Raw genomic sequence first — 14,794 nt, forward strand, 5'->3', positions numbered from 1 at the left:
ATGTATTAAATATACTTAATATGTTAAGCATATTAAATATATACAAAAATATATTAAGATCAAGATGACGAAGAAGGAAAGACAAGAATCATTAGTGAAGAATACATGGTATAACACCAACTGGGCTTCACTGGTGGCTCAGTGGTAAAGAATCCACCTGCCAATGCAGGAGACACGGGCTTGGCCCCTGGGTCTGGAAGATCCCCTGGAGAAGGAAATGGCAACCCACTCCAGTATTCCTGCCTGGGAAATCCCCACAGTCCATGGGGTTGCAAAAGAGTCAGACACGACTGAGCGACTAAACAACAACAATATAATACCAATAGGAGACTGAAAATACAATTATACAATTCAATTTCACTTGTTTTAGCAGAAAACAATATTATTTTCAAATTTAAAAAGAACATTTTTGCCAGCCATCAAAACACCTAAAATACAGCATAAACCCCACCTATCTGCTTTATCTCAAGTCTATATGAATTAATCCAAGGGTAGAGATGAAAATTCTGAAATGTCACAAGGGGAGTGAACTTTGAGAACTCACGAAAAATAAGGCATCAGACTAGGAGTGAGAAGAGGGTGCCTCAAAATGCAGGGATGGATAAAGGTGAAAAGTCACTTCAGGACTATGACCTTAATTTAATGTCAACACCCAAATAATTCTAGGACTGATTACTATGCAGATGACTTTTAAGCACTTAAGAGAAGGAAGCAGCATTTACTAATAACGAAATCTTACCTTCCTGAAGCAAGTTTACAGACTACCTTCACAAACATTACCTCAAATCTTCGGTTTGCAGAGCCCTATGAAAAAGGGCAGGCAGCACCGTGTCTCCTCCCAACCCTCACATTCACTCTTCAAAATACTCAGCTTGACTCTCACCCAGGTTAACTCACTCCTCAGCAATTAGGACGCAAACTCAAATCTTCCCCATTGAGTACTGTTTCTCTATCATGAAGCTCTTAAAGTCAGCATGAGTTAAGAATAAGTCATGCAGAAATGAGAATTGGGATTGCTTCAAAATAATGAAGAGAAGCTGAGCAGGAAATGGGTAGGAGTATCGATGAAACAAAACTAAGTAGAAGCCGGGTAATGGGTACATGGGGCTTCATTTATAATCATCTATTTTTGTACATGTTTAAAACTTTGCATAAAAAAGCTTTTTTAAAAAAAATACCCATGCACACGCATGCTCTTTGTTAGGTTAACTGTACCAGTAATCAGATGAATACCAAAAGTACAGAGCACCTGAAGCTCGGCAATTTTTAAGCCTTCTTTTTTAAAGACTCAAATAATACCCTCAGATACAAAAACACTTAGAAAAAAGATGAAAAATGATATGCCTGAATACTGACCACCAACTGCACCAAGAGAAAAAAGCACCATGACAGTGAAATACTTAATGGTGTGTTCTATAAAAAACACCATTACCTTCCTGAAGCAAGTTTACAGACTGCTTACCTTCCTGAAGCAAGTTTACAGACTACCTTCACAAACATTACCTCAAATCTTCGGTTTGCAGAGCCCTATGAAAAAGGGCAGGCAGCACCGTGTCTCCTCCCAACCCTCACAATCACTCTTCAAAATACTAAGCTTGACTCTCACCCAGGTTAACTCACTCCTCAGCAATTAAGACGCAAACTCAACAGGACGTCACCCTGTTTATTGTCACCCTGTTTATTGTCACCCTGCTTATTTATCTTATGTGCAGAGTACATCATGAGAAACGCTGGGCTGGAAGAAGCACAAGCTGGAATCAAGATTGCCAGGAGAAATATCAATAACCTCAGATATGCAGATGACACCACCCTTATGGCAGAAAGTGAAGAGGAACTCAAAAGCCTCTTGATGAAGGTGAAAGTGGAGAGTGAAAAAGTTGGCTTAAAGCTCAACATTCAGAAAACGAAGATCATGGCATCCGGTCCCATCACTTTATGGGAAGTAGATGGGGAAACAGTGGAAACAGTGTCAGACTATTTTTCTGGGCTCCAAAATCACTGCAGATGGTGACTGCAGCCATGAAATTAAAAGACGCTTACTCCTTGGAAGGAAAGTTATGACCAACCTAGATAGCATATTCAAAAGCAGAGACATTACTTTGCCAACAAAGGTTCGTCTAGTCAAGGCTATGGTTTTTCCTGTGGTCATGTATGGATGTGAGAGTTGGGACTGTGAAGAAGGCTGAGCGCCGAAGAATTGATGCTTTTGAACTGTGGTGTTGGAGAAGACTCTTGAGAGTCCCTTGGACTGCAAGGAGATCCAACCAGTCCATTCTGAGGGAGATTAGCCCTGGGATTTCTTTGGAGGGAATGATGCTAAAGCTGAAACTCCAGGACTTTGGCCACCTCGTGCGAAGAGTTGACTCATTGGAAAAGACTGATGCTGGGAGGGATTGGGGGCAAGAGGAGAAGGGGACGACAGAGGATGAGATGGCTGGATGGCATCACTGACTCAATGGACATGAGTCTGAGTGAACTCTGGGAGTTGGTGATGGACAGGGAGGCCTGGCATGCTGCGATTCATGGGGTCGCAAAGAGTCGGACACGACTGAGCGACTGATCTGATCTGATCTATAAAAAATAATTGAATGAATAATATACTGGGGGGGGGGGGGACAACCCTGAGGAATACTTAAGATTTGTCTTCAAACATTTTTAAAGTAAAAAGAGAAACACTCTAAAGCGTTACAGAGAAGACAATTAGGAACAATGAATAGAAGACTTTAGGAGGCCAAACTTTTCTACTCACCCCACTCTTCCTTGAGGCTCATGACTCATGTGCCACTCACTAACAAACTTTGTCACTATCACCTACCAATTTTCTAGATACTTCCCCCATCATCAAAACAATTTGAGTCCTGGCTCAGTTTTTCCTCAACTTCACACATCGACCACCATCCAGGTTAGTGTTGCTTGATAAAATACAGGACTCCCAATTAAACCTGAATTTTCAAAAAGGTATGAGTAGTATTTTTAGTATATCCCATGCAATAATTGGGAAACATTTATACTAAATATTCATTGCTTATCTGAAATTCACATTTAACTGGGCATCCATTATTTCTATTTGCTGAATCTGGGAACCCGGATCTAGGTGACTTCAATGTCAAGGTGGACCACCTATCCAACATCTGATCCTCAACGTTCCTTGATCTCTGCAATTCTAGAGACTAAAACCATAACAAAGACGTTGTCTCCAAATCCAGCTGAATCCTTAACACTGCCCAGTACTGTTAAACGTCCTTAAACTGCACTCTCTCTCTCATTTACTCCAACAGCTGTTATAAACTAAATCCACTGTTTCCTTCTCTGCCATCTCAGTCTCTAAATTCACCACCTGAATTTAGATCCCATTCTTCTTCTACCTCCTATGGTACTTCACTGTATATTTCCCTTTATTATATTCTTCAACTGCTCCTACTAAAGCATAAGCCATTAGATGCAATTACATTCACCCAAAACCTTAAACGAGGGTTTCAACATTTTAGTAAGACATGCAAGAACCTACATGATTGACAACTCAGTCCAGGCTTCACTTTCTGTCAAGTTCTCCCTGACTGCCCAGGCTAAATTAAGGGCTCCTCTTACCCACTCCCATTGTACCCTATACATTCATTGTAACATTCACCATAATTTTCTTTTCATTCTTCTCTCTTACTAGACTTTAAGGTGTGAGAGTTTACGGACCTGAGAGTTGGACTATAAAGAAAGCTGAGCACCGAAGAATTGATGCTTTTGAACTGTGGTGTTGGAGAAGACTCTTGAGAGTCCCCTGGACTGCAAGGAGATTCAACCAGTCCATCCTAAAGGAAATTAGTCCTGAGTAGTCATTGGAAGGACTGATGGTGAAGCTGAAACTCCAATCCTTTGGCCACCTGATGCAAAGAACTGACTCAATGGAAAAGATCCTGATGCTGGGGAAGATTGAAGGTGGGAGGAGAAGGGGACGACAGAGGATGAGATGGTTGGATGGCATCACCTACTCAATGGACATAAGTTTTGAACAAGCTCTGGGAGTTGGTGATGGACAGGGAAGCCTGGCGTGCTGCTGTCCATGGGGTCGCAAAGAGTCAGACATGATTGAGCAACTGAACTGAACTGACTGAGAGATTGAACAGTCATCTGTCAGGGCTCTTGCAGAAGTGGATTTAAATAATCTCAGATTCCTTCTAACTATCTGTAACTAATCAATTAGTGACTAGAATTATTTTTTCAGTCAGAGGACTGGCTTAAAAAAAAAAAACAGAAATCAATCTATTTTAAGAATTAGAAAAGTTTTAGACAGTCAGATTATATTTTTCCTGTTTAACAGATCAAAGAAATAGCTCAGAATTGAGATTTACATTAATATAGCAAAGGTAGTTTGTGTCAAGGCAGAAACCAGAGCACAGGTCTTCACTGATCTTTGTTGCCAACATCTGACCAAAACAACACCTTCTCTCTCTCCCATTCCCTACTGCAAATTCAGTTATCAGAGGCCAAAAATTGAAACATAACAGGAAATACAAACGGCTCTTGTCTTTCCCACTTAGTCCATTACCCAAAAGGAAGATGATCTGCTTAGAGAATAAAGGCAAAACATCTTCCCAGCCCTGAGCTGGGACAGAAGTGAAAGGCACTGATGAGGACAAAAGATTTGGAAAGGTACTCCAAAAGACAAAGTGAACGCTGTGAAAGTTGTTGCTGGGGGTGAGGGGTTTCAAAAAGCAGACAGAGGAAGGAAAGCAGATGGGCAAAAAGAAAGACAGACTCAGGAATCCAACAGAACAAGGCACTCAAATCCAACCGAAGGTTAAAAGGGTGCCTTCCAATTTGATCAAATCCTCAATGGAATGTTCTTAAGAGTATGAAAACCAACTTTACAAAACTTAACTGTGAAATACCAGATAAAAGAATCAAATAAAAACATACTGTCATATTTATAACTATACATTCCTGTTGGTATTCTCACAAATTCTACACTCTCACCTTCAGAATTCAACTCACTTCACCTAAAAATCTGCGGTGAGTTATAAAATGTCATAAAACTAAAAATAAAAGGGGAACAATGTTACAACTTCCACTAACAGCCTGAGAAGTTTTGATAAGGAGAAAAGAATGATAAACAATGAAATCAGTATACAATGCTTAAAAGGTATGTCTAACACATGACCAACAGAAAAAAAGATTTCCATATGAACTCTCTTATGAACATAAAAGATTCTCTCTTAAGAACATAAAACATGTTATTTTTGAGTGAAGAAGCAATAATACTTTCCTCTCTTTACATATTTGTGCTATCTGTTCACAAAATTTAGACCTTTTTTGTAAAGCTCTATTTATTGGAAGTTACTGCTCTAAGGATTAAGACACCCACACTCTAGTTTAAACTCAATCACATGTCATATGATAATGAACAAGTTGCTTTGCTTCTCTAGCTTGTTTTTCCACACATTATAGAAATAATAATAATCACCAAACTATAAAGAAAAGAGAAAAAATGCTGCACGGGATAATAATTATGATAATACATTTTTATGATTATTTACAGCTTCCTTTCACATAAAAGATTCATACCCAAGACACTAAACAAGCCCATGATGTAAGTAAAGCCAGGTATTACCCCCAACTTACAGATGCAACCAGAAAACTCAAGTTCAGAGAGGCTGACTTGCCCAAGGTCACACTGAAAACTGCTCAGTATACTGTGTAGTAAGAGAAAGAGCTCTTGACTGTCATCACAAAATTGAGACAGTAAGAGGGGTTTTCTCATGCCCAAATTACTATGAGGACTATCCAAGGTAAGCTGTCAACAATTAGATGGAAACGGGTTGCTTGAGGTCCTTATGACCCATAATTACCCACAAGGCCATCATCTGGATATAAAACTATGACTGAAAATAAATTAAATAAAAGTCCTTTAAAGTAAATTTCTAAACGTCCTGCTATTTAGTAAATATTCATGCCTCTTGCACTAGACACAACACCCTGCTTGGGGGATGTGAAGGGGAAGGGGTAAGGATATCACAAGAAAAAGTTTTAAGTTCTCTGAAATTCAACAGGCTAAGACACTCCAAACTATAAAATATGAATAGGGGCAGGCAACAGCTTGCAGACTGTAGGGGCAACCCTAAGCCAAACCAAAAGAGTGCCAGGCTGTGGTTTAAAGAAAACATGCAATCTGGAAGTCTGCACCTCAAGTTACTGCTACTGCAAAGTAATTAGTACCATTTATAGCAAAAATATGTAAAGTTTAGAGGATAATTCCAATTCTTCATTATAACAGGATGGCATTCCATATTACCTTGGGGCTTTCTTAACAGAAGCCCTTTTGATGATATAGTCAATGGTTCAAAAGCCACTCTCAGAAAACCAAAGAATATAACTATATATCTCAGCCATATAACATCTGAAGTGGTCAAATCTGCCATCACTGCAGGTACCTGAAGAGAATTTACTGGAGGCACTATCAATTCCAGTTATTTATATTGTACAGTGTTAAAATTCTCTTCAGCACAACCTCTGAGTGTACTCTGTTTACTGAAGGCTCTACCACACAGCATGAAACAGGTATTTTACTGCTGAAATCTTAAACTTCATTCACAGTCATCACAATGTAAAAACACCTTAACTTTTCTATTCTTCAAGGTCAAAACAAAGTTTGTCTCATCTTTCCCTCTCCACCCCCAAGAAAATGGGGTAGTCTAAAAGATGTCAGACAGAATAAGCCAATGCTTTTTATAAATTCAAGTCAATCCTCAGCAAAGGAAGAGCTTAAGATGCCTATATTCTACTTCAGTATTGATTCTAAGCCTTTTAACAGTTTAAGCTGACCACAAACCTCCCCTTCTACTTCTATAGAACATTCTTCTCTTTAAACTTCCTTTAAAGAATGAGCCTTCCTATCCCTCCCCGTCCACTGTCTTATATACACACAGATACACACAAACCCCCCAATGAAGAGTAGACTGAGACCTAGGGAACACATGTGCAAAGCACATGTTTTTAATTAATACAAGGCTCACCCTGCAAAGTATGTTGCTATAATGCAACAACAGAGAGTCTACACAGGACCTCATAACACCAAATTTGAAAATAAAACAAAATGCCCTACAGCAGTCTGCGTAAAGAATAAAGATGCAAAAATAAAGCATGCTTACCGTTGTATCTCTAACCTTTGCTTTAAGGACAAAATTCTCCATGCTAAACACATTCAAAAAAAAAAAAAAGGCAGCAGATTTAAGACTCTAACATCCTATTGGCCAAAAGTGTCAAATAAAAAGTGTAGCAATATTTAAAATCTAATAAAACAATATTAAATCTAATATAACAAGCCACACAACACTTTATGACATTTTTCTATTACACTTTCCAAACTTGAACAGCCATCTATTATGTATGCCACAAATAGATGATAAAGCACGAAAACAGATTACAGTCATTCGTGGTAGGTTACCTAAGGACCCTCTCAGTACCCTAAGCATTTGTTAATGATCACTAAACTGAGGTATATATTGGACAAGGTACATAAGGGGGAACATCCAGAGACTAGTCACCTTCCTTTATTTGGTAAATATACAATCATCAGTCAGCTATATAGAAAATGTATAAATTTTACATTTGAATAATCTTAGTCTTTTCAAAGCATTTCACATTCATTATCTTATCAGTTCGGTTCAATTCAGTCGCTCAGTCGTATCCAGCTCTTTGCAACCCCGCGGGCTGCAGCACGCCAGGCCTCCCTGTCCATCACCAACTCCCAGAGCTTGCTCAAACTCATGTCCATCGAGTAAGTGATGCCATCCAACCACCTCATCCTCTGTCGTCCCCTTCTCTTCCTGCCTTCAATCTTTCCCAGCATCAGGGTCTTTTCCAACGGGTCAGTTCTTCGCATCAAGTGGCCAAAGTATTGGTGTTTCAGCTTCACCATCAGTCCTTCCAATGACTATTCAGGACTGATTTCCTTTAGAATGGACTGTTTTGATCTCCTTGCAGTTCAGGGACTCTCAAGAGTCTTCTCCAACACCACAGTTCAAAAGCATCAATTCTTCAGCACTCAGCTTTCTTTATGGTCCAACTCTCATATTCATACATGACTACTGGAATAACCATAGCTTTTACTAGACGGACCTTTGTCAGCAAAGTAATGTCTCTGCTTTCTAATATGCTGTCTAGGTTGGTCATAGCTTTTCTTTCAAGGAGCAAGTGTCTTTTAATTTATCCTATCAGATCACTGCAAAAAATTTTCCTTATGCAGACTTGACACTAAAAGTAAGTGACAAATTCAAGATCACAAAGGTAGTCAATCAGATCTGAAACTTGATTCAAAAATGCTAGCTCTGTTGGAGGAAATATAAATAGGTACAAGTTCCTCCTTAAAGCTTTCTTTTGTTAAAAACTTATTCCCAGTTAAAGTATCACTTATAAGATGGAGGCCACCATAAACACTAAATTATTAATAAAATTCAGTTATTTGCATTTAAAATAAAGCCAAATTACCACTCCTGTTAGCCAGTCTACCTTTGAACCAAGAATCATATGAAAAACATTCCATCAATGACTCAGTGTGTGCTTATAACTCTGCTGGGCCCTGGGGTGACTATTAGTAGAATTCTCACAGAGAGTTCTTGCTTTTCAGAAAGTTTACACTCCATTTGATAAAAAAGAGAAGAGAAAAGAAAATAATGCTAAGCTATGTTCAATCAACCCTTCCAAGGGGAGACACCTTAAAGGGTGTTTCTGTAGAACCTGAGGTGACAAGCACATGAAGAAGTGAGGACGCAGTGAGTTTAGTCTATAAAGACTTCATGGGAAAAATGAAGCTCGAGCTACCCATTTAAGTGTGGACAGGAATTAGAAAAAGATAAAAGAGGAATTAAAGCATTTAGGCAGGGGCTGGTATAAACAGAGGCAGACAAGCAGCAATAAGCTTGACATACACAGAAGAGACTGAGCCAGCTTGCCTGCGACATAGGTGCACACTGAGACAAAACGAGAAAATGTTAGGTAAATTAAGTGGGGTCAGCTCCCCACAGACCATTGTGGCACAGGGAGATGCTGTTAAAAGTATTAAGGTCATCAAATATTTAAACTAGAAAGAAATCTTACAGATTTTTCTAGTCAATTCCAAAAAAAAGGAAATACAGGATCCACAGAGATCTAATGGCTAGTATGAGGACTGAGGCTGTAAAGAGCAGGACAAAACTCACACCTTCATTTAGGAACCGCAGTTCAACGGTGGGCAGCACCATATGACAAAAAATGCACATCTGTCCAAGGGTGAAGGATGGATCTGCAAGCATACATACAAGACAGCATTGTGCCTTGGGAATTCGAGACTGGTTTCCAGGGGCAATGGACCACCACAGTGACATTACAGTTGATCAAAAAACCACTGTTTTGCCAGAAGGCATCACTTTCAAGAAAGCAGCAATCCAGAAGGAAAGCAAGAGGCAGGAGCTAGTTTTTTCATAGAGTTACAGAGGATATAGGTGGATAAACGAGAGGCGGCAGGCATCTGGCAACAAAAGGAAAAAAAAGACGGATCTATACAGAGAAAGGTACAAGACCAACCAAACATTTAAGAGAAAAGAAATCTTAGTAAGTTTGAAGGCGAAAAGGAAGGAGATCACATAAAGAAAAACTCAATTAGATACTAAAGGTGGGAAGAGTGAGGGAGCACGGAGAACTAATTGAGGACCAGTTGGAAATCGTTTTTAAAAGATGAGTTCCAGAATAAATAAGCAATTTTTTCTCACTCACCATACCCTTTGCCAAAAGAATATTCATTTTCAACTACTCATAAGGCCTTACAACAATGGCAGACCAGGCTTTAAGAACAAGGCTAAGGAGTTTTTGTTTTTTTTTTTTAAATCCAAAGCAACTTCAAAGTTTTACAAATCTATATGGCCAATTAACATGTAGTCTGTTACTTCAAAGACGCTTGCCAATCATTTTATAACATAAGTTTTATACCACATATTCAAAGAACATTCTGATTAGCATTTAATTTACAACCACCAATAAGTTAGTATTAAAAATTTTTAAATCCGAGTTTACTCTCTAATATGTTCTTTAAAAATGTTATTTTTTGGCTTTTTATATATCGCTTTTACTTGATAAGATGTGGAAAATGTATATTTACAACAAATCATTTGATGGTATCTTTCTCAACTTCTTAAAACAAAAACCTGCATATAACCAGTTTTTCTATACTCCCTTTCAGGAACAAAGTCCTACAGAAATTGGGCATATGAAGCTAGGTGAGGCAGGTAAGAAGGTTCTCTCTAATTTAAGTAACCTGGCTAATGAGCCACAAATTAAAGCTACACACCCACACCTAAAATTGCTAATTTCAATTTAGAAACTTACTATTTAGCACCCTATAGGCAGGTTAAGGAGCAGCAGAAGATATAACTTTACACATTCAGCTTTCTGGCTGTCTACCTTCACAAGTTCCATCCCTAATCAAAGTAGTACTTACTTTTTAAATTGTTAGGAATTGCTCAGTTGCCATAAATACTAGGCTTAGGTGCAATGTTATTTTACCCACTTGGAAACAAGGACTTGAGCTCACAATGTCAAGATGGAACACTACCACTGTTTAATCTGTGTCTACTGCACCAAGTTGCTGAGCAATACCCATCAGAGTACAATAGGTAATCAACAGTGGCTAGTAAGGCATTTCTGCTTTTATCACCACAAATATTAGAAGTCTAACTAAAACATCAACTCAATCATAAATAGAGTTGCCATCTTTAGACATGCACATGCTCTCTGGTTCTTAGCTTAATAAAAAGTCTTAGCTGTAATAAAAAGCAGCAGCTTGACTCCCCCTGGACCCAGTAAAACAAAGTACAGACAATATATTCAAAATTTAAAACTTTCAGACATAGTTGAAATACTGAAGACTCTCAAATATCTCTCACTACATGTAGGTTGTTTTCCCCCCTCAATATAAATGTAAACTCTTCCCTCCTAACTATACTTTTGGATTATTAAAACAAATCCTAGAGATACTTACCAGAAAAAATTATTCCTGATTGTCCAGCATTCAATACTTTTCATACTGAGGCTCTTATTATTAGGTCTGCTATGCGACCTTGAAAAGTCACTTAACCACTCTGAGCCTCAGTTTTTCCCACCTTCCAAATTCAAAGTAAACTCTAATTTAAACGTTTATTAATTCCATAATAAGTTAATGTCTACAAGTGCCTTACGTTAAACACCAAAACCCTTATACTTTGACATCTCAAAGTCAGTGGGCTTTAACCCTGTAAGGGAAAAATGTGAGGAATAATTTGTCCTATGGATCTTTCTCTTTAATAACAATATAAAAGTATAGTTTTTTAATGCTTGTTTAAAATTCTTATGTCCTTAATTGTTGACCGATGGTGTGAGTCTGATTCCACAATATTCATAACAAAGCAAACAACAAAGTACAAGGTCTTTCAACACTGGGGACAAAAAGAAGGAAACATTTACTTGCATCATTGGACATATAATCAAAATCATTCTTCTTTTAAAATTTAGAAAACTATGTTTTCAATATGTGACAGATAAGCCTAGAGATCAACAGGTAAAAAGTAAAGAAATAAAGTTTAAAAACTGGAAAAAAAAACTTTTAATTTAAAAAATATTGGGAGGGAGGGTGTACCTATGGCTGATTCTTGCTGATGTATGTATGACAGAAAACCACAAAATTCTATAAAACAATTATCCTTCAATTTAAAATTGTTTAAAAAACTGGCAACAATAGTTGTGGTGTGAATCCATCAAATTCCTGCATCCAGATTAAAGTATCCACACAGTCTACCTTTGGGAACTGTGTGCCTTTTAAATCCTTTTTTAAAATTACACAGAGAAAGTCTTTTCTATCAAGTTTTAAACGTAAGGCTCTTACAATAATACAATCCAATATATGTGGTCACATTTCACTCCCTCAAATAGATTAGCAGTACAGTGGTTTACATACTTTTTGGTCTGGAAGCATAAGGATAGGTGAAAGAACTTCAAGTCTCTGACAGCTTTGTAATTCTCTTTTATCTACGTAGTTTCTTCTCAAATTTCCTCTCAATTCCTCTACCTATTCCTAAGTATCATTCAGATAGGTCAGAAACTGTTTATGGATCCACTCAGCTCCCAAAATCAGTTTCATGATTATATCCAGTAAACAAAATAGACTGACTCAATCTCAAGCAGTTCCTCATCACAGGAAGTTCATCCTAGAACTGCAGCTACAAAAGCATTCTTCTAAGCGATCCCCAACTACTAAACAGCAACACAAAGTTAAACTAAATCCTACTGACAAAAGGCTCCCGGTGGATTCATTCTGATCAGCCCCAGGAGTCTGTGGCTCAGGCAATAAAAAGGGACCTCCTCAAGCTAGGTAACTTTTTTCCTCCATCTCAGATATTCTCAATGCAAGTTCTCTTGTCAACTAAGAGGTGCGAGTTAAAAAAAGAAAAAACAACGACAACAGAACACTAGCAGAATTAACGGCTTCGGGACCACTTCCCAGCTGGCTTTGCTGTTGTCAGTGGTTCTGATGCAGGTTCCCACTTTCCTTTCACTCTGCTCCCCCTTAATCCTCAAGATTCCCACTCCAGAAAGCAATATTCACATTCTCAGACTGCTGGGCAAAACATAAAAGGGGAAACTGCAACTACCAAGGAAGGGGGAAAAAAAAAGGAAAAATATTTCAGAAGCAGGAGGGAACCAGAACCATGGTTTCCACTGCAAAGGGCAATGTAAAAGCCAGTCTGGTCTTATCAGGATATGGGGGGCGGTTGGTGGGGGGACACTCGTGTGGGGCATCAAAAAGATGTGCAGTGTGTGCAGTTGGAGCTCTCCGGGCGGGCTGAGACGATGGAGCAGAAAGTAAGAAAACCTGTGTTTCCCTGCTTTCTTCTACTCTTCCCCCTCCAAGAGAGGAAGCAGAAGAAACTGGGGGAGGGGCGGGATGTTATCTTTCTCCTATTGGGGGTACACAAGAAGGGCCTTGGGGTTCGTTCAGTTACTCACTCCCGTTTAGGAGGTCCACTGAGGGAAGAGGAAACCCCTAAATGTTACCCACCTCCGTTCACAAATAAAAAAGTAAGGCGGGGGGGAGATGATTAAATCCAGATGGAGAGCCCCTGAAAGCGCCCCCAGGTCACTCATCCCTATTAGCAAGCGGAAGGGCTGGGATAAAGGGGATGGAGGGTCGGAGGGGTGGTCAGGAAAAAGGCCCCACCCCCCGACTGAGGAGGGAGAGGGGCGCCCAAGACACCAGCCGTCCCCTCCTTGCCCGCACCTCCCCCCTAGGCCACCCCCTCTTATCCCCCCAAGCCTTTCCTCCAGAGCCCGAGGCAGCTGCGGGGGAGGCGGCCGCTCCTTCCTCCCCTCACCCACTCGGTCCCCACCCCCACTCCGCTCCCACCTCCCGCCCGCCCCGGGCCCGTTACCTGCTCGTCGAAGCGGCTGACCACGGCCTGGACCCATTCCACCGGCCTGTGCGCGGCCATGTCCTCCCCGCAGCCGGGGGGCGGCGGAGGGACCAGGCGGCCGGCGCCCAGGGCCGGGAAGAGGGCAGGGAGCGGGGGCTGAGGTGAAGGAAGAGGCGAGGAGAGGGTCTGAGGAGTGCAGGCTCCGAACGTTCCCACGGGGGTGGGGATGGGTGGCCTGTGCCCGGTCGGGAGGGGGAGAGGGGAAGGGGGCGTTGGCGAGGAGGCTGGGGGAAGGGGGGCGGGGGAGGGGGGCCCGGGGAGGGGAGGGGGCCTCCTGGTCGCTCTCCCCACTAGCGCCGTCTCCCCACAGCCATCACAGTCCGAGACGCCGCCATGACACCCCACCGGAAGTGGGATCCTTTCCACGGCCCGGGGAGAGGGAGAGCGAGCGAGCTCGAGATTGAGAGCGCGGCTGGGAAAGGGGAGGGGGAAGCGAGAGGGAAGGGGGCCTGCGGCGCATGCGCCCGCGCCGGCCGGTTTCATTAATGAAAAAGTGAGTCCTCCTGGAGGTGACGTCACCTAACTCCTCCGGGCCCGGAGGCGCGCGTCCCTCATCGCCTCCGGGCTCACCTCGGCTCGGGCTCTAGTTGCAGCCGGCCAGAGTCCGAGCCCACCCGGGAGCATCCGCTCCCATCTCACCACCGCCCTCAGCTCCCGGTCCCCCGCCGGCCTCCGAGTTTGGATTGCTCCCGGATTGGAAGTTAGGGCGCCCTGGGGCTAGCATTTCTCCCTGCACGCAGATCTTTGCCGCTGTTTTCTGGGGAGCTGTGCTTTGCCTTAAGTCCTCGCAAAAAATAAGGCACATAACCTCAGGTTTCCAGGTCCTCCGTAGCTACTATAGCCTGCTGAGTAACAGGAAAAAGTAAGGCCAAGGGAGATAGGTAGATGTTGTTGTTGTTGTTGTTTAAACGTCCTCTTAAATCCCAGTGGTAGACCCAGTGGCAGTCAAAGTACTCAGACTCCGGAATCCCAGTCTACACTTCCTCTGCTGAACTGATGGGCACCCAAGTTAAAACTTTTGCGCATTTGATAATAGAAAGATTTAGTTTTCCACTATCCTCAAAAAAACCTTTAAGGGCTTGGCATACATTATTAATTGAACACATTTCTCATCTTATTTAACTCTTTCAGCTAGCCTTTCCAATAGCTCTCATAACTCTCATGAGGCTGGGTCGAAAGAGGTTGGTGATATGCCTTAAGTCATAGAGTTGGTTGGTGGGTGGCAGTCAGAATGCAAACCCAGGTGCTTTGACCCCAAAGACAATAGAGACAGATTATGGCAGAGTCGGACACGATTGAAGTGACTTAGCATGGCTCTTCTGAAACAA

General features: G+C 41.3%; 1 protein-coding gene across 7 annotated transcripts in view; it reads right to left on the reverse strand.

The window, feature by feature from the left end:
* Window positions 1-13,840, reverse strand: part of NF1 (neurofibromin 1) — a 257,570-nt gene extending 243,730 nt beyond the window's left edge. For 3 of the 7 annotated variants that reach the window (XM_027516763.1, XM_027516764.1, XM_027516766.1), the window contains exon 1: window positions 13,425-13,696. In XM_027516763.1, coding sequence (XP_027372564.1) covers window positions 13,425-13,484 — 60 coding nt within the window. In that variant the 5' untranslated portion in view covers window positions 13,485-13,696. Of the gene's footprint in view, window positions 1-13,424 lie in introns of all 7 variants that reach the window. The other 4 variants (XM_027516769.1, XM_027516770.1, XM_027516765.1 and 1 more) reach the window with 3 other exon arrangements.
* Between the last annotated feature and the right edge of the window lie 954 nt (window positions 13,841-14,794).

This window comes from Bos indicus x Bos taurus, chromosome 19, assembly GCF_003369695.1.
Source record: "Bos indicus x Bos taurus breed Angus x Brahman F1 hybrid chromosome 19, Bos_hybrid_MaternalHap_v2.0, whole genome shotgun sequence".
In the NCBI taxonomy this organism is placed as follows: Eukaryota; Metazoa; Chordata; class Mammalia; order Artiodactyla; family Bovidae; genus Bos; species Bos indicus x Bos taurus.